This window comes from Pelobates fuscus, chromosome 12, assembly GCF_036172605.1.
Source record: "Pelobates fuscus isolate aPelFus1 chromosome 12, aPelFus1.pri, whole genome shotgun sequence".
Classification (NCBI taxonomy): Eukaryota; Metazoa; Chordata; class Amphibia; order Anura; family Pelobatidae; genus Pelobates; species Pelobates fuscus.
Genome location: NC_086328.1, coordinates 3,741,594 through 3,768,103, shown reverse-complemented (window position 1 = coordinate 3,768,103; position 26,510 = coordinate 3,741,594). Strand labels below are relative to the sequence as shown.

The 26,510-nt window shown below is 47.8% G+C and overlaps 1 protein-coding gene across 3 annotated transcripts in view; it reads right to left on the bottom strand.

Moving 5' to 3' along the window:
• SLC9A5 (solute carrier family 9 member A5) overlaps positions 1-26,510 on the bottom strand; it is a 178,793-nt gene that overhangs the window by 103,197 nt on the left and 49,086 nt on the right. The window contains exon 1 of one of the 3 annotated variants that reach the window (XM_063438805.1): positions 14,128-14,339. The exons of the other annotated variants lie outside the window; for them this stretch is intronic. Within the exon in view, the coding sequence (XP_063294875.1) occupies positions 14,128-14,299 (172 nt within the window). The 5' untranslated portion in view covers positions 14,300-14,339. Of the gene's footprint in view, positions 1-14,127; positions 14,340-26,510 lie in introns of those variants that run through there. 3 annotated transcript variants of the gene reach the window in all.

Below are 26,510 nucleotides of genomic sequence, written 5' to 3'. Positions count from 1 at the left end.
GCATTGGCCTTCCTGCCAGGAGGGTCAAAAGTTCTTTTAAAAGCAGCTACAAAGGAATTATAGTTATAGACTAATGGATTATCATTCTCCCACAACGGATTCGCCCATCTCAGAGCTTTCTCAATGAGTAAGGTAATAATAAATCCCACCTTTGCCCTATCAGTAGGGTATGAACGGGGCTGTAGCTCGAAATGAATACTGATCTGGTTCAAAAAGCCACGACACCTCTCAGGGGAACCAGCATAACGTACAGGTGGGGTAACTCGGGAAGAAGCACCTACAGTAGTTACCTCTAACCCTGAACCCACAGAAGAAGCAGAAGTGTTACGCCTCTCCTCAGGTGGATTAATAGGGCGAGACAGCAGCGCCTGTAGTGCCAAAGCCATCTGATCCATCCTATGATCCATGGCGTCAAACCTAGGATCAGGAGAACCAAGCTGACAATTTGTACCTGCAGGATCCATGGCCCTGTCGTAATGTCAGGATCGGGTCAGGGATCCAACACGCAGAGTACAAAGAGTAGCTGATACGTATACCGGTCCTTAGAATGGCCGGACTAACGTAGAACTACAATAGAATGGTCAGAGACAAGCCGAGGTCGAGGATAACAGAGGACAGGTAAGCGAGAGACAAGCCGGGTCAAGGATAACAGAAAGGCAGGAGAGTAAACAACAAAGCCGGGTCAGAACCAAAAGACAAGAGAATCACAAAGCACTGTGTGACTAGGCGGACTAGAACCACGACAGGGCAATGAGTGAATGAGAGAACCACCGTTAAGTATCCTGGCTAGGGAGAGGAGACACGCCTCCGGCGAGTCCTGATTCGTCTCCCGAGATTTGAGTGGCAGGATGTTTCGGGTTAGCGTCATGACGTCTACCTCCGGTCCTTCTGTTATAAAAGGAAGTGACTCCCTCGCGGCCGGCGTTAGCAAGACCGAGTGAACCGCGTGAGACCGAGGAGACATGGCGTCCGGACGGATAACCTTCTAAGTCTCTACCTCTCTCAAAGGTAGAGACTCCAGGTACCCTGACAGTATCATAAGAATTGTGTTGCTGGGGTTTACCCTCAGCCAGCGCCCCAAAATGGCGCCCAGGGGATGTCTATCCCCAAGGTTCAGTCAGCAGTAGGTCATAGCCAGCTGACTATGTTCCCCACTCCCAATCCTCCCGAATCCCATCCCACCACCTCCCCTGTCTGCCCGGTCCTGAATTCTGATGGATCCTTCTTTACCCCTTCCCCGTCTCTAACAGTCCCATCATCCTCATCCATCCCGACGCTACCTTCCATGCCTAATCCTAACATTTCATCTGCCATTTCCTCCCTGCAATCCCTCTCCGTAGCTAATCCCCTCCCATCAGCATCCGCCCAACTAACTACCCCTCCCTCCCTTGCTCCGACTCCTCCTTCTGCACCCATCCCCACCAATCCCGTCCTGTCTCCTCCCATAACCAGCTCCACCCCAGTCCAATACCCTACCTCCTTAAATGTACCTACCCACCCTACTCTACTGCCCTCCCCTGCCTGGCCCTACCCCTTCCCATATCCCATGGCCCTGCCCTACCCCGGTTACCCTCCCTTTCCCCAAGCCACTCCCCAGGTTCCGGTCATGCCCAGTCCGGCTCAGTCTGCCCCGGAAGTGCCCATATCAAACATGGCCGCCACTTCCTCCCTTAATCCTAATGCAACTCCTTTTCCCACCTCCAATATGGCGGCCCCCAGTTCAGCCCTGATGCCGGTAATCCCCGGTGACTACCTGTCCCCAGGTTATGACTCGCTAGCCACCCCTGCATCTGGGGCTCCTTCCCATCCCCCGATCCTTTCACCTCACGCGGGCCCTGCACCATGTAAGAGAGCCAATATCATAGAATTCGATGACGAAGAGGAGGACAGGGTCTCCCATGTCTCATCGGAGGTTGCTGCGGGAGCCTCAGCTCATCGTTCTATCGATGATCCCTTCGGCCACAAGGGTCGGGGAGAACGGGCCCCTCCTAAGTATGTTGCTTTTAACCCCACTCAAGCTAGTGCTTTAATGAAATCCCTCCCTGACCCAGAAAAACAGCCTATGCCCTTTTACCGAGGGATAGTTCAAATCCAAAAGACTTATTCCGCCGCATGGCGTGATCTACTGAGCATTTGTGCTATTAAAGCAGGGGATGCATATTGGCCAAGCATGGCCCGACACCTCAGTACAGATCTGCTCGGCAGTGACATTGATTACCCCTCCGGAGTAACTTTTTGCAACCAATTAAGAGATTGGGCTAAGGACAAACTTGCAGATCAGGCTGCTGGCCTTACGGATGTTATACAAGATAAAGGAGAATCAGTGGAAAGGTTTCATGCAAGACTGTATCAAATGTTCACAGATTTGGGGTTTGATCTTACTGACAAGATTCATTCACAAATGCTGTCCGGTGCTTTTGTCCAAGGTGTTAAAGACCCAATACGCAAGGGAATTATCGCTGCCCGCCCTGAATATAAGGTTGTTCCCCTGGATACTTTACTCCTAGTTGCTAGGGGCCTAGAGTCTGCCCAGACCCCCAGAAGGCCAAGCTCTGCTCCTCTTATGGTGGCACGCACTACCCCTATTCCCAAGGGTACCAGACCAGAGGATGGTGTTTGTTTTAATTGCAAGGACAAAGGGCATTTTAAAAGTGATTGCCCGGAACCCAGGAGAGAGCCAAGAAAGCCATCCAGGCCTGCCCCGGCCCCTAAGGCCGAGAAGGAGGTTCCAATAATTGAGGAACCAGATGATTAGGAAATTGGCAAGCCTGTGTCATTAACCCCTGTTATGGCAGTGTCTACAGGGGATAAGGGGGGGCCACTTGCTACAGTGACTTTACCCATTGAGGGCCAACCAACCACATTTCTTGTTGACACAGGTGCAGCCCGTAGTGTTCTGAGAGAACAAGACCTGCCAGACCCATCTTTCCTGTCCAATATTGATGTCTCTTGTGTTGGAGTGGATGGCCAGCCAAGACACAGCCCTTTAACAACTCCACTACGAGTTGGCTCTAGCCTGCTTGCTCGTTTTGTGGTATCCTCCACTTGCCCAATTAACCTGTTAGGTGCTGATGTTCTCTCACGCCTGCAAGCATCCTTCACCCCAGATGGGCAAATAGAAATGACTACACCTCTATCTGAATCAGACACCTCAGCCTTGTGCTCCTTGCCTCTGATGCTGCATTTGGAAAAACCCCGTGAGAAAGCAGCAGAATTAAGGTCCAATTTCCCAGAGGTATTAAAAACACAGGTACCCGCCAAGCTATGGTCCTCAGGCCCAGAGGACATAGGTCACCTAAATGTTCCCCCTGTGGTGGTAAAGCTTATTCCAGGAGCTAAGTTACCAAGAAAGCCACAATATCCATTGAAACCAGCACAGGCTGCTGCCATTTCTATCCACATCAAGGCACTCTTGGAGAAGGGTGCCCTGGTAAAATGTAAATCTGAATGCAACACCCCATTATTCCCTGTGAAAAAGAAAACTCCAAAAGGTGAGCCAGAGAAGTACAGGATGGTTCAGGATCTCCGTGCTGTCAATGAAGCTACCGTCCTGGACACCCCTCTTGTACCAAATCCCCATACTCTGCTCTCTGGAGTCCCACCATCTGCAAAATTTTTCACAGTCATAGACCTGGCCAATGCCTTTTTCAGTGTTCCACTGGACCCATCTTGTCAATACCTGTTTGCCTTCACCCATGAAATGCAACAGTATACCTGGACTGTCATGCCCCAAGGGGCACAGAATTCTCCAAGTCAATTTGCAAAGGCCATGGCCACCATCCTTGACCCATGGCAAGCCGAGCACCCAGAAGTTGTTCTGCTCCAGTATGTGGATGATTTGTTGCTTTGTGGAGATGATATACCCACTACTGAAAATTGCTCAATTAGTCTCCTTTGCTATTTGGCAGAACAAGGATGCAAAGCCTCGCTCATCAAGCTCCAATTCTGCCAACCTTCAGTAATTTTCCTTGGACATTGCCTATCTCAAGGCACCAGACATCTTACTCGGGACCGGGTAAGAGCTGTACTGGACATTCCACCTCCAAGGACTTCAAAGTCTCTTCATGCCTTCCTAGGCCTCATTTCCTACTGCAGAGCATGGATCCCAGAAGCCTCTCTGCTTATGCAACCTCTCTATGATGCACTTAAGTCTGACCCATTCTGTTTGACTAATGAGGCTCTGGACAATTTCAATGCTCTCAAACGTGCCATTGCTTCTGCTCCTGCCTTGGGCCTACCTGACTACTCCAAACCTTTCAAATTATTTGTCTCTGAAAGACAAGGCCATGCAACAGGAGTTCTCACCCAAACTAATGACTTAAGAGGCCGCCAGAGGCCTATTGGATATTTCTCATGTCAACTGGACATTGTGGCCAGAGGGACTCCTTCCTGTCTCAGGGCTGTTTTTGCTGCAAGAGAGCTCATATAAAGAACCTCAGACCTGGTCCTTGGCCACCCTCTGGTTGTTTTGGCCCCTCATGACATTTCTGCCATCATCAACCAAGTCCAGCTCAAGCACGTGTCTCCAGCCAGACACCTACGCCTACAGTGTCATCTTCTTCTACCTGACAACATTTCCATCCAAAGATGTCAAGTTCTTAACCCATCCACTCTTCTTCCACTCCCTGAGGGGGGTATCTATTATGGATTTATCACAGATGAAACCTACATTTACCTGCTCTGTGGATGTATCAAGAAAGTCATGCATCCACATTTGACATTTTATGAAGATGAAAAGCCTCTCTGTGAAGGCCCAGATTACGCCTTCTGTACCATGTGGTACAAACCAAACATTACTCCCGAACCTTGCTATGAAGATGAGCTTTACCACTGGACTGATGTGAAGCTCACTGCTCAAGATTTCTATTGTGACTCTGAAGGCAATAGCATGGTCTTGGTCCAACTACCTCAACAACTTAACTACCTCTACCGCCATTGGGATACTGCTATCCCACATATTCCTGTTACCAAATTGAAGACAAGGTCATGGAATGATCTTGGGCCCATGGCAAAGCTATGGGCCACCATGGATGAAGAACAGTTACAGGAAAATGGTATCGCCAAATACCCAACAACTGACCTTCTGGAAGCATGGCCACGCCACTTCCTAGAAAAAGAATTTCAAGATCTGGTCATAGTGAATGATTATGACCCTGAAACACCTCATGACTGTTTTGAACAGATGAAAATGGAGACAGTGCACCTACCAACTGTGCATGAGAATCCATTACCAGATCCAGATTTTACCCTGTTTGTGGACGGTTCAAGATATGCTGATGAAGAAGGAAGATATCATACAGGATATGCCGTAACCACAACAGATGAAGTTATCAAATCATCATCCTTACCGCCAGCAATGTCTGCGCAAGAAGCTGAATTACAGGCTCTGACTTCAGCATGCAAAATTTCCGAAGGAAAACGTGCCAACATCTATACAGATTCAAGATATGCTCTGGGTGTGGCACATGACTTCGGCCTAATTTGGAAGACAAGAGGATTTCTTACCACCGCCGGTACACCAGTCAAGCATAGCACTGCAATCAAGGAGCTAATGGATGCCCTCCTACTCCCTAAAGAAGTGGCCGTTTTGAAGGTAAAGGCCCATGGGAAATTGGATACAGATGAAGCAAAGGGCAACCATTTGGCTGATCAGGCTGCTAAGCTAGCAGCCAGGGATCTGCAGGAAGTGGATGAAGAAGTGTCCGGACAAGAAGAAGAAGAAGTCCCTATTTTTGCTCTGCAAACTCTTCCTACTGATTTGCGAATTTTGCGAGAACAACAAGCTGCAGTCACTCCTGAAGAAATCCAGAAATGGAAAAAGAAAGGAGCTGTCCAAAAGGACGGAGTATATTACAACAACTTCAAATTTTGTCTTCCCAAAAATTTATATCCAGCAGTTGTCCAATGGGCACATGGGCCTGCACACCTGTCAAAGGAATTGATGGCCGCCCTCATACAGAAGTATTATGAAGCACCCGGAATCACAACATTGATCAGCAGCTTCTGTAAGGCCTGTGTCATTTGTGCAAAATGCAATCCAGGAAGACCAATCAAGGTGCCTGCAAAACACCTGGCAAAGCCCATGTACCCCTTCCAGCGAATTCAAATTGACCACATCCAAATGCCCAAGAGTGGGCCCCATGAATATGCACTAGTCATAGTGGACATGTTCTCAGGATGGCCAGAGGCCTACCCAGTGGCCAATATCACTGCAAAGACAACCGCAAGACGCCTACTTACAGAGATAGTATGTAGGTTCGGACTCCCAGAAGTCATTGAAAGTGATCAAGGCCCAGCTTTCACAGCGACAGTGACTAAAGAAATTTGGACTGCTCTAGGGGTGACTCTAGCCTTCCACACCCCTTACCACCCACAAAGTAGTGGTAAAGTAGAGCGCATGAATGGCACTCTAAAAGCCAGAATGTTAAAAATGTCACAAGAAACAAAAATTCCCTGGCCAGAAAGCCTGTCAATAGCTTTATTTAGTGTTAGGCACACACCTAGAGGGAAGCATTCACTGTCCCCATATGAGATTCTATTTGGGACAGCACCCAGACTAGGTTGTTATTATCCGCAGCAGTTACAGCTCCAATCAGATGTTTTAGTAGACTATGTAACTGAACTTGCAAATGCCTTAGACAAAATACATGCCCAAGTTTTCTCTTCAATTCCAGATCCCGAATTGGATACAGGTACCCATAACCTGCTTCCCGGAGATTGGGTTCTGGTCAAGAAGTTTGTGCGGAAAAATACCCTGGAACCAAGATTTGACGGTCCATTCCAAGTTCTCCTGATTACCGCAACCTCCGTCAAACTGGCCGGTAGGCCAAATTGGATCCACGCTTCCCACTGCAAGAAATCTCCTGTCCCCGAGGAAGCAGATACCGCACAAGCATGTACCTCTGGTACACCTTCTCCTTAATTAGCCTCATAAAGGCCCAGCAAGTAGCCATCACCAAAGATATTAGTGGGTATACCTTCTGGTACAATTCATCATGCACCCATGTGGCTACTTACACCTTTGACTATTGTGATATCGTAGAATGCCCATTTCCCACATCACAAATCCAGAGTATCTATAGAGATATCCCTCATTCAAAAGACCCATATGTTTGTGTAGTTGACAAGCAATGGGGGCACAATTGTAACCATTGGGGGGCGGCGGGATGGAATGCCGGGCCTGCCTGGGGTTACAAACCAAAAAGTGCCTTATCTAAAGTAGATGATCATGGTAGATCCCTTCTCCAGAGAATGACTTTGAGAAAGCCTGGGGGGGGTACACCTATGAAATTAATCCTTAACATTGAGCATCCAAGCCCAACAGATGCAGACCAGTATGTGATGGGAATGTATTGGAAAAAGGGTTCCTACCGTAAATTAGGGCATTTCTACCTCAAAGATATGTGCAACTCTTCTGAGTGGCAAGGGGCTACCCATATGGTCCCTAACCCATTAAAACCTCATATCCAGACCTTTCAAGACATGATGGCCATTGCTAACCCCACCTTTGAAGATACCATGGCCGCTGAAACAGGTTTTAATGATGTAAATTTATGGTTAGAATGGATGAAATATAATGCTAATAAGCATAATAAGACCGCATGCTATATGTGTGGCGGTGCCCGGCCTCACCTGGGTACTGTACCTCTAATCCTGCCAGTAGATGTAGAGGAATGTGTTTTAAGCCTTTTTGCCTATCACTATAATTTTAACAGGTCCATATGTATTGCATGGACAAAGGAGTATCCTCTCCTAACCAAGGATGTCAAACCCCCAGATGGTATTACCGTGTATAAAGGTAATTACACTTGTTATGCTAATTATGATGGAATTGGTAAATTCTTAGGTAACTTCTCTAAGGGGTATTGTGCTACCTACAGAAATGTCTCTATGAACTTGTTGCAGTTTCACACCAGGTCATTAGGGGATATTTACTGGTTGTGTGGGGATTTACAGCTAAGATCCAGAATGGACAAAGAGTGGTGGGGGGAGTGTACTCTGGCTAAAGCCATTATGCCTATACATATCATCTCTGACACACACCTCGTCACCCATGAGTCCAGGCACACTAAGGTTAAGCGTGACGCCCCAGTGAAAGGAAGTTTTGATCCTCATGTGTATATTGATGCCATTGGAGTGCCTAGGGGGGTACCCAATGAGTTTAAAGCAAGAGATGAAGTTGCTGCAGGATTTGAATCACTTTTTGCCATAGTTACCACAAACAAGAATTTAAATTGGATAAATTACATTTATTATAATCAACAGCGTTTTGTTAATTATACCAGAGACGCCCTCCAGGGGTTGGCCGAACAGTTGCAGGCCACATCCCAAATGGCTTTCCAGAATAGAATGGCCCTAGACATGATCCTAGCCGAAAAAGGAGGGGTTTGTAAAATTTTGTCCGACACCATGACATGTTGTACCTATATCCCAGAAAACACAGGCCCTAATGGTAAAGTTACATTAGCCATTGAGAAATTAAATGACCTGTCTGAAGAGTTAAAAAGGAATTCTGGGATACAAGATCCCTGGGAAAGATGGTTTGGTTGGATGACAGGATGGCAAAAGGCTTTAATGCATATTGGTATGGCTATACTAATTTTTCTTTTTATCTTTGCTCTTCTCTTTTGTTGTATCCTCCCATGTCTGAGAAAGTCCCTCATGAAGACTGTTGACCAAGCGGCACCCACTTTCACCCATCTCGAAGTTGATGACCAAGATTTCCAAGACATCAACTCACCCTGTCTGCCGCTGCAAACAATCCCTTTTATTGATAAAGTGCAGGAATTCTAGGAAGGGACTAGCTTAGGGACAGCATCTGTCAGTGAATGGTAAAGGCCCCGTGTGGAGAAGTGGTGGGTTAGCTGCCATGGGACACCCATGGGTGTGAAGTGTTCGAGAGCCATACTGACGGATGAGTTAGCCTATCAGGGTCAGATCTAGGGACAGTCTTGCACTTTGCATTAACACCTAGCTAGCGGCCACGGGGTTTCTGTGCCTTTGGGTTAACACGTCTTCCTGGTACTAACCTAATAAAGTTTTTATCTCTTAGAATCTAACATTTCATAGGGGGGACTGATGTGGGATTATTAAAAATCTTTATTGTACTTGTATTGAATTATTGCACTAACTCCATTTTAACTGTGACAATCCTCCATTTTGTCCTCCTAACCTGACTTCTTCAATCCTCCATTTTGTCCTCATAACCTAACTTGTTCATTTTAAAACTACCTTACATGACAGAATTTCCCAGCACATCTAATACAATAAGACAAAGACTGTATGTTCTAACAAAGACATGATTAACACAGGAATTGCTGACTTTTCCTTAACTTGCAACATAGTATAATTTGAAGGCCATGAGAACACAATAGTAATGAAATGTTCTATTCATAAGAGACCTTGCACCTGGCCACGAGGCCTGAGATCACCGACCGTGTAAAATGACGCTCAAGACCCCCTTGTCCCCACCCGTGTCCAGAACAATCCCACCTCTTGGTGGGTGGGCACGGGACTAACCACTTAGTTTTTGAGCCAATTAATAATATTGATAGGAGGACACTAATCCCGACACTTAACAATTAATCCAATTAATGATGTTTATTTGCTGATCTTCTAATAATCAATGATGACGTAAAATGTCTCTTAAAAGGGCCTGCGCGCCCGCTTTTTAAGCACTTGCCAATAAATTTTCTCGAAGTTATTTTAACCTGAACCTTGTGTGTCAGACTTAATTACTTCAGCGTATATACGCAATTCAATTTTATTAATTTGGACAGGAACAGATAGACATTTAAACATTTTGGTTTACTGCTAAAAAGTACCATAACAAGCAGATGGTGATATTATGGAGAGATGGTATATTGAGGTTAAGGGAGCAGAGGAGGATATTCTGGAGAGATGGTATATTGAGGGTAAGGGAGCAGAGGATGTAAGCCCTCCAGAGCGATAGAGACAGAGAAAAGGTCTCTTAATAAGTCATTAGACTGGCCGGATAGAAAGAGTAAATGAAAGGAAGAATAGTAACGTCAAAACAAGCCAAGGTCAAAGGAAGCCAAAAAATCCCAACAATGAGAAAAAGAGCGGAGTTAAGGGAGCCAAGGAAACAGAGAAGACAAGATAAAGCCGGATCCATACCAAAAAACAATACACAAAGAAAGGTATGCAATATTGGGACATTAGGAACAACAGGGCAATGTGCCTTGGGCTGAACTTAATTTATTTGTTTGGGGGCCTAGTTAGTATAAGCATGCTCACAAAGCGTGAGAGTGTGATGCGCTCTATTGCTTAGAGCTCCCCTCTCATTTGAAGTATTCATGTGAGGTACACATTAAGAAGAAAACTTTATATTCCTCTCTCCTCCTTAACATAAAACACTGAAAAACACCCACTCCAAGCACGATGGGGCACTATAGGGATTATGGTGCCAGCAGTGCCCCTGTCTAACTATTTAAGAATGCTTGCGTCTGGTTTCTCTTACAGAGAATCCGGTTAGCTCCACTGAGATAACCAAGGGCCATGCAGGGCTTCTCTCACTGGCAAAGGGCATCAGCTGAGCACTCTCCATCAACGAGCACAGCCCTGCATCGGACCTGGTGAGCTCACAAATGCAGAGCTGGTTCTTTCAGGGTGCTATACACACCATGTATATTCACATACAGTGCACTTACATTATGTCATTTAGTTCTATTAACACATACACATGAAACCTGAAAACCATATGTTACATTAATTCCTGTTCGTTAAACTATGAGACACGATAAATGCACTCATGATTAAAGCACACTTGACAGCAAGGATTTATAGAAAAAGCAGTGAGAGAGGCATTGTGAGGGTGTACAACACAGAGATTGAGAATGCACTATACAGAGTGATTAAGGAAAAGTTATTATGTGAAAACATGCAAAATACCAAGACCCGGAGAACATTCTGTATACCTTGAAACATAATGTGAAATAAACAACCCCCTCCCCCAGTTCAGCAACTTCTGAATAAAGCATGTATTGCATTAGAGCAGGTAGAGTGATTCACCCCACAGAGCTGTGCACAGTACAGAGTATGACAAGGGATGTACGGAGTCATACAGTTGATGCACAGTAATGGTATGATATAGATGGTGATGGTGCACAGTAATGGTATGATATAGATGGTGGCGATGCACAGTAATGATATGATATAGATGGTGGCGATGCACAGTAATGGTATGATATAGATGGTGGCGATGCACAGTAATGATATGATATAGATGGTGGCGATGCACAGTAATGGTATGATATAGATGGTGATGGTGCACAGTAATGGTATGATATAGATGGTGACGATGCACAGTAATGGTATGATATAGATGGTGGCGATGCACAGTAATGATATGATATAGATGGTGGCGATGCACAGTAATGATATGATATAGATGGTGGCGATGCACAGTAATGGTATGATATAGATGGTGGCTATGCACAGTAATGGTATGATATAGATGGTGATGGTACACAGTAATGCTATGATATAGATGGTGGCGATGCACAGTAATGGTATGATATAGATGGTGACGGTACACAGTAATGGTATGATATAGATGGTGATCATCCACAGTAATGGTATGATATAGATGGTGGCGATGCACAGTAATGGTATGATATAGATGGTGGCGATGCACAGTAATGGTATGTTATAGATGGTGATGATCCACAGCAATGGTATGATATAGATGGTGACGGTACACAGTAATGGTATGATATAGGTGGTGATGGTACACAGTAATGGTATGATATAGATGGTGACGGTACACAGCAATGGTATGATATAGATGGTGACGGTGCACAGTAATGGTATGATATAGATGGTGGCGATGCACAGTAATGGTATGATATAGATGGTGGCGATGCACAGTAATGGTATGATATAGATGGTGATGATACACAGTACTGGTATGATATAGATGGTGATGGTACACAGTAATAGTATGATATAGATGGTGGCGATGCACAGTAATGGTATGATATAGATGGTGGCGATGCACAGTAATGGTATGATATAGATGGTGGCGATGCACAGTAATGGTATGATATAGATGGTGATGGTACACAGTAATGGTATGATATAGATGGTGATGGTACACAGTAATGGTATGATATAGATGGTGATGGTACACAGTAATGGTATGATATAGATGGTGATGGTACACAGTAATGGTATGATATAGATGGTGGCGATGCACAGTAATGGTATGTTATAGATGGTGATTGTGAACAGTAATGGTATGATATAGATGGTGATGGTACACAGTAATAGTATGATATAGATGGTGAGGTTGATGATGATGGTGGTGAAGGTGATGATGGTGAGGTTGATGATGATGATGGTCATCGTGAGGTTGATGATGGTGAAGGTGATGATGATGGTGGTCATCGTGAGGTTGATGATGGTGAAGGTGATGATGGTGAGGCTGATGGTGGTGATGGTGAGGTTGATGATGGTGGTGAGGTTGATGATGGTGAGGTTGATGGTGAAGGTGATGATGGTGGTGATGGTGAGGTTGATGGTGGTGAGGTTGGTGGTGAAGGTGAGGTTGATGGTGGTGATGATGAGTTTGATGGTGGTGAGGTTGATGATGGTGAGGTTGATGGTGAAAGTGATGATGGTGGTGGTGGGGATGATGGTGGTGGTGATGACGGTGGTGGTGGGGATGATGGTGAGGGTGAGGATGATGGTGATGTTGAAGGTGATGATGGTGAGGTTGATGGTGAAGGTGATGATGGTGAGGTTGATGGTGAAGGTGATGAGGTTGATGGTAAAGGTGATGATGGTGAGGTTGATGGTGAAGGTGGTGAGGTTGATGGTGAAGGTGATGATGGTAAGGTTGATGGTGAAGGTGATGATGGTGAGGTTGATGGTGAAGGTGATGATGGTGAGGTTGATGGTGAAGGTGATGATGGTGGTGGTGGGGATGATGGTGGTGGTGATGACGGTGGTGGTGGGGATGATGGTGAGGGTGAGGATGATGGTGATGTTGAAGGTGATGATGGTGTGGTTGATGGTGAAGGTGATGATGGTGAGGTTGATGGTGGTGGTGAGGTTGATGGTGATGATGGTGAGGTTGATGGTGATGATGGTGAGGTTGATGGTGGTGGTGAGGTTGATGGTGATGATGGTGATGATGGTGAGGTTGATGGTGATGATGGTGAGGTTGATGGTGGTGGTGAGGTTGATGGTGATGATGGTGAGGTTGATGATGGTGATGATGAGGTTGATGATGATGAGGTTGATGATGGTGAAGGTGATGATGGTGAGGTTGATGATGGTGATGATGGTGAGGTTGATGGTGAAGGTGATGATGGTGGTGGTGGGGATGATGGTGAAGGTGATGATGGTGGTGGTGGGGATGATGGTAAAGGTGATGGTGGTGGTGGGGATGATGGTGAGGTTGATGGTGAAGGTGATGGTGGTGGTGGTGGGGATGATGGTGAAGGTGATGATGGTGGTGGTGAGGTTGATGGTGAAGGTGATGGTGGTGGTGGTGGTGATGATGGTGAGGTTGATGATGGTGATGATGGTGAGGTTGATGGTGATGATGGTGAGGTTGATGGTGGTGGTGAGGTTGATGGTGATGATGGTGAGGTTGATGATGGTGATGATGAGGTTGATGATGATGAGGTTGATGATGGTGAAGGTGATGATGGTGAGGTTGATGATGGTGATGATGGTGAGGTTGATGGTGAAGGTGATGATGGTGGTGGTGGGGATGATGGTGAAGGTGATGATGGTGGTGGTGGGGATGATGGTAAAGGTGATGGTGGTGGTGGGGATGATGGTGAGGTTGATGGTGAAGGTGATGGTGGTGGTGGTGGGGATGATGGTGAAGGTGATGATGGTGGTGGTGAGGTTGATGGTGAAGGTGATGGTGGTGGTGATGATGGTGAGGTTGATGATGGTGAGGTTGATGATGGTGATGATGGTGAGGTTGATGATGGTGATGATGATGAGGTTAATGATGGTGAAGGTGATGATGGTGAGGTTGATGGTGAAGGTGATGGTGGTGAGGTTGATGGTGAAGGTGATGATGACGGTGGTGGTGGGGATGATCTGGCCGCTCTCCCACGTGCCGATCTCTTAGTACATATCGCTCACCGATCTTGGCCAGGCTGGCCACCAGGATCCAGACAGCCACCAGATAGGGAGTCTGCACAGTGTGCCATTCCCAGCGCACCACCTGGAAGCCGGCCCCCTCCCCCTCCTCCTCCCCCGGGGGCAGCACGGAGCCCAGCACGGGGGGCAGCGCGCACAGTCCCGGCAGCAGCATCTCCTCCGCTCCCCGAGCTCGGCTCCTGATAAAGCCGGCGGTGACGTCACACAGCCAGCCAATCAGCGCGCAGCCAGTGACAGGTAGCTGCAGTCACGTGGGACCGTGTGTTAGACTCGCCACGTGCTGCTCTGTCCATTGGCTGCTGCATAGACACAGAGAGCGGGGCGCACACCGGGGTACAGCACCGAGAGAGAGAGAGAGAGAGAGAGAGAGAGAGAGAGAGGGGGGGGGGGTACAGCACCGAGAGAGAGGGGGGGGGGGGTACAGCACCGAGAGAGAGGGGGGGGGGGGTACAGCACCGAGAGAGAGGGGGGGGGGGGTACAGCACCGAGAACAGCGCCCAGAGAGAGAGAGAGGGGGGGGGGGTACAGCACCGAGAACAGCGCCCAGAGAGAGAGAGAGGGGGGGGGGGTACAGCGCCCAGAGGGAGGGGGGGTACAGCGCCCAGAGGGGGGGGGGGTACAGCGCCCAGAGAGAGAGAGGAGGGGGGTACAGCGCCCAGAGAGAGAGGGGGGGGGGGTACAGCGCCCAGAGGGAGGGGGGGTACAGCGCCCAGAGGGGGGGGGGGTACAGCGCCCAGAGAGAGAGAGGAGGGGGGTACAGCGCCCAGAGAGAGAGGGGGGGTACAGCGCCCAGAGGGGGGGAGGTACAGCGCCCAGAGAGAGAGAGGGGGGTTACAGCGCCCAGAGAGAGAGGGGGGGGGTACAACGCCCAGAGAGAGAGAGGAGTGGGGTACAGCGCCCAGAGAGAGAGAGGGGGGGGGTACAGCGCCCAGAGAGAGAGGGGGGGTACAGCGCCCAGAGGGGGGGAGGTACAGCGCCCAGAGAGAGAGAGGAGGGGGGTACAGCGCCCAGAGAGAGAGGGGGGGGGTACAGCGCCCAGAGAGAGAGGGGGGGGTACAACGCCCAGAGAGAGAGAGGAGGGGGGTACAGCGCCCAGAGAGAGAGAGGGGGGTACAGCGCCCAGAGAGAGAGAGGGGGGGGGTACAGCGCCCAGAGAGAGAGGGGGGGTACAGCGCCCAGAGGGGGGGTACAGCGCCCAGAGAGAGAGAGGGGGGGTACAGCGCCCAGAGAGAGGGGGGGGGTACAGCGCCCAGAGGGGGGGGTACAGCGCCCAGAGAGAGAGAGGGGGGGGTACAGCGCCCAGAGAGGGGGGGGTACAGCACCGAGAACAGCGCCCAGAGAGAGAGAGAGAGGAGGGGGGTACAGCGCCCAGAGAGAGAGAGGGGGGGTACAGCGCCCAGAGAGAGAGAGGGGGGGTACAGCGCCCAGAGAGAGAGGGGGGGTACAGCGCCCAGAGGGGGGGGTACAGCGCCCAGAGAGAGAGAGGAGGGGGGTACAGCGCCCAGAGAGAGAGGGGGGGGGTACAGCGCCCAGAGAGAGAGGGGGGGGTACAGCGCCCAGAGAGAGAGAGGAGGGGGGTACAGCGCCCAGAGAGAGAGAGGGGGGGTACAGCGCCCAGAGGGGGGGGTACAGCGCCCAGAGAGAGAGAGGGGGGGTACAGCGCCCAGAGAGAGAGGGGGGGGTACAGCGCCCAGAGGGGGGGGTACAGCGCCCAGAGAGAGAGAGGGGGGGTACAGCGCCCAGAGAGGGGGGGTACAGCACCGAGAACAGCGCCCAGAGAGAGAGAGAGAGGAGGGGGTACAGCGCCCAGAGAGAGAGAGGGGGGGTACAGCGCCCAGAGGGGGGGGGTACAGCGCCCAGAGAGAGAGAGGGGGGGGTACAGCGCCCAGAGAGAGAGAGGGGGGGTACAGCGCCCAGAGAGAGAGAGGGGGGGTACAGCGCCCAGAGAGGGGGGGTACAGCGCCCAGAGAGAGGGGGGGGTACAGCGCCCAGAGAGAGAGAGGGGGGTACAGCGCCCAGAGGGGGGGTACAGCGCCCAGAGAGGGGGGGGTACAGCGCCCAGAGAGAGAGGGGGGGTACAGCGCCCAGAGAGAGAGAGGGGGGGTACAGCGCCCAGAGAGAGAGGGGGGGTACAGCGCCCAGAGAGAGAGGGGGGTACAGCGCCCAGAGAGAGAGAGAGGGGGGGTACAGCGCCCAGAGAGAGGGGGGGTACAGCGCCCAGAGAGAGAGGGGGGTACAGCGCCCAGAGAGAGAGAGGGGGTACAGCACCAAGAGAGAGGGGTACAGCGCCCACAGAGAGAGAGGGGTACAGCGCCCACAGAGAGAGGGGGGGTGTACAGTGCCCAGAGAGAGAGGGGGGGGAGGTACAGCGCCCAGAGAAATAGAGGGGGGGTTACTGCGCCCAGAAAGGGAGTACAGCACCCAGAGAAGGGGTACAGCACCAAGAACAACACCCAGAGAGGGGGGGGGTACAGCGCCGGGAGCACCCAGAGAAGGGGTACAGCACCGAGAACAACACCCGGGGGGAGGGTACAGCGCCCAAAGAAGGGGTACAGCGCCAGGAGCACCCAGAGAGGGGTGGTACAGCACCGAGAACAGCGCCCAGAGAGAGAGAAAGAGAGGGGGGGTACAGCGCCCAGAGAGAGGGGTGGGTACAGCGCCCAGAGAGTGGGTACAACACCGAGAACAGTGCCCAGAGAGAGGGGGGGTACAGCGCCCAGAGAGTGGGTACAGCGCCGAGAACTACGCCCAGAGAGAGAGAGGGGGGGTACAGTGCCCAGAGAGAGAGGGGGGGGTACAGCACCGAGAACTGCGCCCAGAGAGAGGGGGGGTACAGCGCCCAGAGAGAGAGAGGGGGCGTACAGCGCCCAGAGAGAGGGGTACAGCACCGAGAACAGTGCCCAGAGAGAGAGGGGGGGGTACAGAACCGAGAACAGCGCCCAGAGAGGGAGAGGGGGGTACAGCGCCCAGAGAGAGGGGTACAGAACCGAGAACAGCGCCCAGAGAGAGAGTGGGGGGGTACAGCACCAAGAACAGCGCCCAGAGAGAGAGAGGGGGGGGTACAGCGCCCAGAGATAGGGGGGGGTACAGCGCCCAGAGAGATAGAGGGGGGTACAGCGCCCAGAGAGGGGGGGTTACAGCGCCCAGAGAGAGGGGTACAGCACCAAGAACAGCGCCCAGAGAGAGAGGGGGGTACAGCGCCTAGAGAGAGAGAGGGGTACAGCACCGAGAACAGCGCCCAGAGAGAGAGGGGTACAGCACCGAGAACAGCGCCCAGAGAGATAGAAGGGTACAGCGCCCAGAGAGCGAGATTGGTACAGCACCGAGAACAGCGCCCAGAGAGAGAGGAGGGTACAGCGCCCAGAGAGAAGGGTACGGCACCGAGAACAGTGCCCAGAGAGAGAGAGGGGGGTACAGCACCGAGAACAGTGCCCAGAGAGAGAGAGGGAGGTACAGCGCCCAGAGAGAGGGGTACAACACAGAGAACAGCGCCCAGAGAGAGAGAGAGGGGTACAGCGCCCAGAGAGAGAGGGGGGGTACAGCGCCCAGAGAGAGAGAGAGGGGTACAGCGCCCAGAGAGAGAGAGGGGTACAGCGCCCACAGAGAGAGAGGGGTACAGCGCCCAGAGAGAGGGGGGGTTACAGTGCCCAGAGAGAGAGAGGGGGGGAGGTACAGCGCCCAGAGAAAGAGGGGGGGTTACTGCGCCCAGAAAGGGAGTACAGCACCCAGAGAAGGGGTACAGCACCGAGAACAACACCCAGAGAGGGGGGGTACAGCACCGAGAACAACACCCGGGGGGAGAGTACAGCGCCCAAAGAAGGGGTACAGCGCCGGGAGCACCCAGAGAGGGGGTACAGCACCGGGAACAACACCCAGAGAGAGGGGTACAGCACCCAAAGAAGGGGTACAGCACCAAGAACAGTGCCCAGAGAGGGGGTACAGCGCCGAGAACACCCAAAGGAGTAAAGCACCCAGAGAAGGGGTACTGCACCGGGAACACCCAGAGAGGGGCTACAGCGCCCAAAGAATGGGTTCAGCACCGAAAACACCCCCCAGAGAGTGGGTACAGTGGCGAGAGCCGAAGAAGGAGTACAGCACCAAGGAACAACACCCAGAGAGGAGTACAGCACCGGGAACACCACCAAGAGAGGGGTATAGCGCCGGTATCAACACCCAGAGGGGGTACAGTGCCAGGAACAACGCCCAAAGAGGGGTACCCAGGAAGCACCTCTAGGGGCCATCTGAGGAGTGGCAACTAAAGGTGCCCTTAGGCTTTAATGTAAACGCTTCCTTTTCTCTGAAAAGGCAGTGTCTACATTAAAAAGCATGCAGCCGCCATAAGAACTACATTAAGCTGTATACATGTAATTAAGTAAGGCTTTAATATCCCCTTGATCTAGGGCAGGAATAGGCCGCGGTAGGTGCCATTTTGTGCACGGCAGGGCTCTGTGCTTGTGGTATCAGATTGCCAATATCTTGCACTACTGGGCCAGGATAGTGTCCATTAACGGAGCACTATAGTGCCAGGAAAACAAACTCGTATTCCTAGCACTGAAGGGTTATTGGGACTCCCCTCCCTCAGGGTCCCCCTCCTGCTGGGCTGAAGGGGTTAAAACCCCTTCAGCCACTTACCTTAATCCAGCACCGGACTCCCTCTGTGCTGGGGAACTCTCCATCCCCTGCAGACGTCCGCTCCAAATGCGCGGCCAGAGCCACGTGCGCATTCAAACTGCCCATAGGAAAGCATTACTCAATGCTTTCCTATGTACATCCAGTGTGTCCTTCATGCGATTTTCGCAGAAGTGGCCTCTTGTGGCTGTCAGGGAGAGGGATCACAGCACTCCATCCTAGTAATTAAAACTATGAATTTAACGAATTGCATGAACATATTTAGTAAATTCTTTATTAATTAATTAATCACTGAAAATTTGGACTAATTTACATTCCTCCAATAAAGAAATGCATGTCTCTCTGGCAGACTGAGTGTTTGCCTGCATATCTCCTTTCAGTTGTTGCTAAAAGCAGTTACCGTACTTTGTGTTAAAATTGAAGACCTCTGCTGGCCACTATATTAATGACAAGTCACCTCTGTGTATTGATTCCTTCCAGGTTTACCTGTATAGCTTGAACACAGAGATTAGATCTGTTCTTTGTGTGTTTATTAATCTATTATTGTTATTCTATGGGGCGGTTTCACGCAGTGAGTTTAGCACACTACTTGGTGACTCAATCTCTTACAATAATATTCATTGATTGGAAGCAGTTTCACTGGTTTCATATTATCACAGCCAGGAGTTGGCCTGGGTGGCTGAAGGTTAGATAGAAATTAATGAAGAGATTATATAAATGTGAAGGAGAGGGAAGAGAATAGATCAGGGGCAGGCAACCTTTGGCACTCCAGGTGCCGTGGACTACATCTCCCATAATACTGGCAAAGCTGCTCACTTTTGCTGGGAACTTGTATAAACTACACCAGGTGCCTTTTCTGCAAAAAAATAAATAAATATGACCTTAAAATTGTTTTTGAGGTTTTTTTTTGTTTTTTTTTTAAATATAATGGTCACGTCTCCAGAAATTAATGTGTTAAATGGACACTGTAGGCATCCAGACCACTTCAGCTCATTGAAGTGGTTATGGTGCAATGTCCCATGTCCATTAACCCTGCAAAAGTAACGATTGCAGTTATTGAGTAACTGCAACAATTACTATCCAGGGTAACGGACCTTGGGTTCTTTAACTGACGCTGGATGTCCTTACTCTCTGCAATGAATAATGCTTTCCTATGGGGAAATACTAATGCAAACGCGGTCATTGCTGTGCCTGCGCATTAGGTCTCCCTCACCAGGTGACGTCTGTGGGGGAGGAGCATGGGCGGAGCCTGGAAATCGGCGCTGGATTCAGGTAAGTGACAAAGGGTTTTAACTCCTTCAGCGCCGAGAGAGGATTCTATAGTGCCAGGAGAACAGCATTATAGAATCCCTTTAAATATAGAGGAAAATTCTAGGATGTGTTGGTTCAAGATAATATTATTATTATCGATATTTATATAGCACCAACAGATTCCGTAGCACTTTACAATATTATTAGAGGGGGGATTTAACTATAAATAGGACAATTACAAGAAAACCTACAGAAACGATAGGTTAAATAGGGCTCTGCTCAAACAAGCTTACAGTCTATAGGAGTAACTTACAGCCTATAGGACTAGCTTACAGTCTATAGGACTAGCTTACAGCCTATAGGACTAGCTTACAGTCTATAGGACTAGCTTGCAGTCTATAGGAGGAGCTTACAGTCTATAGGACTAGCTTGCAGTCTATAGGAGTAACTTACAGCCTATAGGACTAGCTTACAGTCTATAGGACTAGCTTACAGCCTATAGGACTAGCTTACAGTCTATAGGACTAGCTTGCAGTCTATAGGAGGAGCTTACAGTCTATAGGACTAGCTTACAGTCTATAGGACTAGCTTACAGTCTATAGGACTAGCTTGCAGTCTATAGGAGTAACTTACAGCCTATAGGAGGAGCTTACAGTCTATAGGAGTAACTTACAGCCTATAGGACTAGCTTACAGTCTATAGGACGAGCTCACAGTCTATAGGACTAGCTTGCAGTCTATAGGAGTAACTTACAGTCTATAGGACGAGCTTGCAGTCTATAGAACTAGCTTACAGTCGATAGGACGAGCTTACAGTCTATAGGACTAGCTTAGAGTCTATAGGACTATCTTACAGTCTATAGGACTAGCTTACAGTCTATAGGACTAGCTTACAGTCTATAGGAGGAGCTTACAGTCTATAGGATGAGCTTACAGTCTATAGGACGAGCTTGCAGTCTATAGGACTAGCTTAGAGTCTATAGGAGGAGCTTACAGTCTATAGGACGAGCTTATAGTCTATAGGAGGAGCTTACAGTCTATAGGACGAGCTTATAGTCTATAGGAGGAACTTACAGTCTATAGGACAAGCTCACAGTCTATAGGACTAGCTTACAGTCTATAGGACAAGCTTACAGTCTATAGGACAAGCTTACAGTCTATAGGAGGAGCTTACAGTCTATAGGCCTATCTTACAGTCTATAGGACGAGTTCACAGTCTATAGGACAAGCTCACAGTCTATAGGACTAGCTTACAGTCTATAGGACTAGCTTACAGCCTATAGGACTAGCTTACAGTCTATAGGACGAGCTTGCAGTCTATTGGACTAGCTTACAGTCTATAGGACGAGCTTACAGTCTATAGGACTAGCTTAGAGTCTATAGGAGGAGCTTACAGTCTATAGGATGAGCTTACAGTCTATAGGAGGAGCTTACAGTCTATAGGACGAGCTTGCAGTCTATAGGACGAGCTTGCAGTCTATAGGACGAGCTTACAGTCTATAGGACTAGCTTAGAGTCTATAGGACGAGCTTACAGTCTATAGGACTAGCTTACAGTCTATAGGACTAGCTTAGAGTCTATAGGAGATATAAAATGTATTATATTGAAAGTATTTTAATTCTGTAAAATTCTGCCTTGTGCCAGCTCCCCTAATTCCAACATGCTGTTAGTAATCCATATCTTGCACATTACCAGTCAAAATAGTAGAGCTAAAAAATAGATCAATTGTTCTGTTAAACATGGTGGTTGGCTTGGAATCACTTACTAGGGCTGCATTTACTTTCCATGATATCTGCCAAGAATATAACTCGGTGATAATGGGTGGAAATGATGTATTAAGAGATTTAACCCCTTGAGTGCCTGCAGTGTGGAGTTTGCTTTCACAATCAAAGTGTTAACAGTGATGTCATTGCATTCAATTTAACTGTTAGCATGGAAACACCATAACCACTAAAGTGCTGCGTAGCAATAATGGTGCCAAGCGTGCCCTGGTGAGCTTCAATGTAAGTATTGAAACTGTTTTAGAATGGTTTGACTTACCTTGAGTTTGCCTGCCTCTTCGCTAAGCCCATTAGTCCATGGCTTAGCTCATTGGCTGAGAGAGATCAGCTCACACTCTCAGCCAATGAGCTGTTTCTGTGCTGCAGGGCGTAAATGGACATTCTAATGTCCATTTAAAATAATCACTAGTTAGTAGATATACCCCTAATGAAACCATGCATGTGTTTAATTATACATTTTTAAAATTGGGAGTATATCTTAAACAGGTGGCGAAACCTGCAGATTTCTTGTCTGCAGCCTTTGCAAACCATCGTCTTCTAACCCCGCCCAGACTTTCTGTGGCTATCCAATCACAGACTCCCAATACAGCTCAGGGAGACGTGTTTGCAAGGCAGGAGCTTAGGGCAATTGCTGCCTCGTGAGTTTAGTTCCTCTAAACAAAGTTAATTTATATGAACACAAATTCGTACTGAAATCTGCACTTTTTGTTAAATGGAAAAGAAAAGAGAGAGACAGTTTTTACACATATAGCACTTCAGGACGCTAAACTGCTTTAGGTGTTTGGGGTGTTCTTTTAACTCATAGGAACAAATAGAAGCTCCTAGCAGTCTCTTAGACAAAAAGAAAGCGGTAAGGAGCAGCACTCTAGTAAGAAGTCAAACCATTCTAAGACGGTCTGACTGCTTACATTGGGACCCGCCACTGCACTCCTGGCATACTAATAGCTATTTATATAATGCGTTGAGCAAGAGGCATGGAAGATATACAGTTCCCAGTGAGGCCTGTAGGGGGTGTCTAAGCTAGCACTGATACTCCAAAGCTATTTTCCTGGTACCATGTCACATTTTTAAATAAGGATTTATTTGTTGTTTTTTAAATCCCATGGAGTGCCTTACTCAACTGGAAATGAACAAGAATTGACAAAGGAATTGCAAATTTGGTGCCATAATAAGCAAATTAAAAAGTAGAATGTTTACAAGTTGCCATATTTGGCATAATATTTGAAATGATCCCATCTGGTCTTGGATTACTCAATAATGCCCTGTGTACCTTAAATTATAGGGAGCCTGTGAGCTTCCATGCTGGATTTGTAAGGGTCCATTGAGCCAGGAATGATGGGGAAATAACTGTAGGCCTTGGTAGCAGACATGGAGCTATAATGCCTTGTTATTTTGCACAATTCCTGCATTAGAGAATAAGCCAGCACAGGCAGGATAGGAGGTCCAGCTAGACAAACAGTAAGGGGTGTATTTACTAAACATGGAAACGCAGGTAAATGCTCTTTAGTTGTTAGCGCTGGTTTAATCCATTCAGATTTTCGCAAAAGGCACTTTTGGTTATTTCAGTTGCATTTGCACTTCCATTTTCTGTAGATCACTGTTCAATTAAAATCCGTCAAGTTTCCATACAATGGCTGGCTTAACAAATAGCCTTAATTTGGTTGTTCCAATTCCCCTAATAAAAACCATGGAAACTGCACCTAAAAATCCCCTAAAAACAATAAGGACACACAAACTTTAAATCCCCCAAATCCTATCTTTACATTATCAGCATTTTGTAGCAGGGATGTTCAGTGACAGTCGGCCTGCTATTCATTTAGAAATCAGCTGAGCTATTTTGAAATAAAACTCACTGCCGCAATAAGATCCATTTGGCTGAATTAGGTTGTCATTCGGTTAATACTGAATGCAGTGAACCACACAGGAATTGTAATAACTAAAAGCAGGATAACTGAGCAGAAAGAAATCAGACGAATTTGTAAAAGCCAATACAGTGTCAGAGGATCACTTCATTTAATGGAATGGCCGGATGCAGTGGTCCTGTAGGTTTACTCCTGTGATTACAGGGCTAATCACACCTAGGTTGTCACTGCGAGTACCATTTCCCCTGTGATTATATCTCATAGTGGTTATAGTTCAATGTCGCTGTAGTATCGCTGTCTCACCCAAACACTAGCTGAGACTTAGTGAAGAGTGGAAAACTGATTTATTGGCACAATGATCACACTTGTATACCTGTGGCCTCAAGATGAGGTCCTCAGGAGAACAATAGCATTGTGTCATCCCCGGCACCTTGGTGTCTGTATCTGAGCAGATAATTTAATTAGCGGGCAGACACCTTGGCACCGGGTTAACAAAAAAGGGTTCCCGTGCCCAAATCCATACAATAGTGCCATCCCTGAGAAGCGCTCTTCTGATCACACATTCTGTCCAAAAAGTGATCATAACCGAGTTTCAGAGCACTGCGTATAATTCCCAGTCATCTAAAATAATGGCGTTTTCGGACGGAACATGGAGCTCCCTCTTGGTGCCATTGGATACCTTGCCACCTCCTCTGTCATCCCTCCAAAGAATGCACTGATAGGTGGTTCAGGGACCGAGAGCACCCTCGTCAAAGTTGTACTGGAGCGTGACAACTACGCAATCCGATCAGGATTTCCAAAGTGTCTGAGGGTTGCTGCCAGTCAGGCACACTGTACCTCAGCGGGACTCCGGCTGGCCTATGAGGTCTCCTGGGCCGTGAGAAAGGAGTGCTTGGCTAGAGGGGTAAATAGTGGTCATTATATCCTTTTTGGAGGAAAGATGTGGTTGGGAGACAGTACCAATCCTAGGTGACCAGGTGGTCTGTCACAGAAAATTTGTAAATTGTGACTTTGAATTTCCGACAATTCTCCATGTAGTAAATAACTCTGTGTATGTGACACCAAAATGGATATTTCAGCAAGTATTTCGCAAGTTGACTCAACTGAATTTATACTGCATAGGCCACAATGTCGCATGGCACAAGCAGTAAAAAAATAAAAAAGCCACAAAATCAAGTATACATGGGGAAGAGAGAAGAAAACGCAGGAAAAATGTTGGGGAAGAGAGAAGAATTTTGGATTTTTGATATTGGAAGTTCCTGTCCATATGGTTTGAACCTTGATTTGACCTAATCTTGAGCTATAAAAAAGGAAATATTTCTCTTACTGTATGCATTATTCATGATCCATACACATAATAAACGATGTGTTGAAGCAGATACTATACAGGATGCAACAATCATGTCTAGAGCAAAAACAGCTGTCTGAAACGTAAAAAAAAATACAATATTTCAGCATGATTTTTTTTATACGAGAAAAGCTAATTGCTGTACTAGGTGATTGATGTGTGCTAGATAGATTACAATTTAGAAGAGTAATCGTCCTGCTGCAAAATGTGCTGGTGATTGTGTTAATAGTAAATAACGTTTTTAAATAATGTGTTTTTTGTAAACACTGTGGTCCACAAGTATTTGGACAGTGACTCTGGTTTTTCTTGTACTGACTTTGTACTTCACAACGTGGGATGATAAAATAAATAGAGACTAAAAAAATGAAAGCAGTTCTGTCACTTTTGAGTATTTCCTAAAGATGTAATTCTCATGCTGTGTTGGTATTCCATTGAAATTCCAAGTCAATCCAAACATACCAGAAGACAAAGTAGGGACTCCGTGGACTACCATGCATTGTGGTAAATTCTGTCACCTTTTGTCCAATCCCAGCAGGAATCATGTGTCATCTCGTGAGACGTGATCTAGGAAGGCTCTTGTGGGATAGTCCAGAGACCTCAGTGTTGTACTCTCTCAAATGCACAAAATATGCACAAACTCCTAAATGTGACCGTTGCGATTTATATGCACTGTGATATAAACTGCTAGCTATCTTGGGGTAGCAGGCCTTTTTGTTACTGGCGTGGGGTGAGAGTCTGTAAGAGAAATTTGTGTTTGAAATCTCATCTTTGCTTCTGCCAGGTAGCAGGTGCATTATGGGAACTGGAAGATTTCTCTCCATTGCCTTGGAGTATGTCACTGAGTAGCATATTAGTGATGGTGGGATACGGCGTATCCAGTTACACATTCATCTTGCTTACAGGACAAACACACCATTTCCCATTTTTATTACTTTTATAGGTAAACTTATGATATTGTTACAATACATTCTAGTTTATCCAACAAGTTTATCAGTTCACTCTGTATCGAACTGTGATTTAAAGCGGCACTCTTACCGTCTGGGGAATTTGCATAATTTGCAAGACCGACGCAACCCCCATAGAAGGAACCAATTTCCTGCAGCAGTCACAGATGACGGCTGGGGGATTGACAATTCTAGATGGTGGTAGCTCTGCCCAGTGTAAAAGTGTCAGGCGTAGGAAGTCCCTACTCTGTCTCTGTATATCTCTTGGCTGGGATGGAATTTCAGTGACATTCCAACACAGTCTAAAAGAGGATTTCATCAGAGACTATCTTTAGTCAATTCTCATTTTTCGGGGTGGGGGTGACAGAGCCACTTTAAATGTAACTCCTGTACAAATTTGAAAGTAGGCAGCTCCTAGGTTAGAACTTTGTTTGAGCAGGGCGTTCTTCAGCTCTTGTGTTTGTCAACATTATTTTTGCCAATTACCGTTTGTTAATTAAAAATTCTGCAGAAAATGTTGCAGCCATATAAATGCTTAAAATAATAATAAT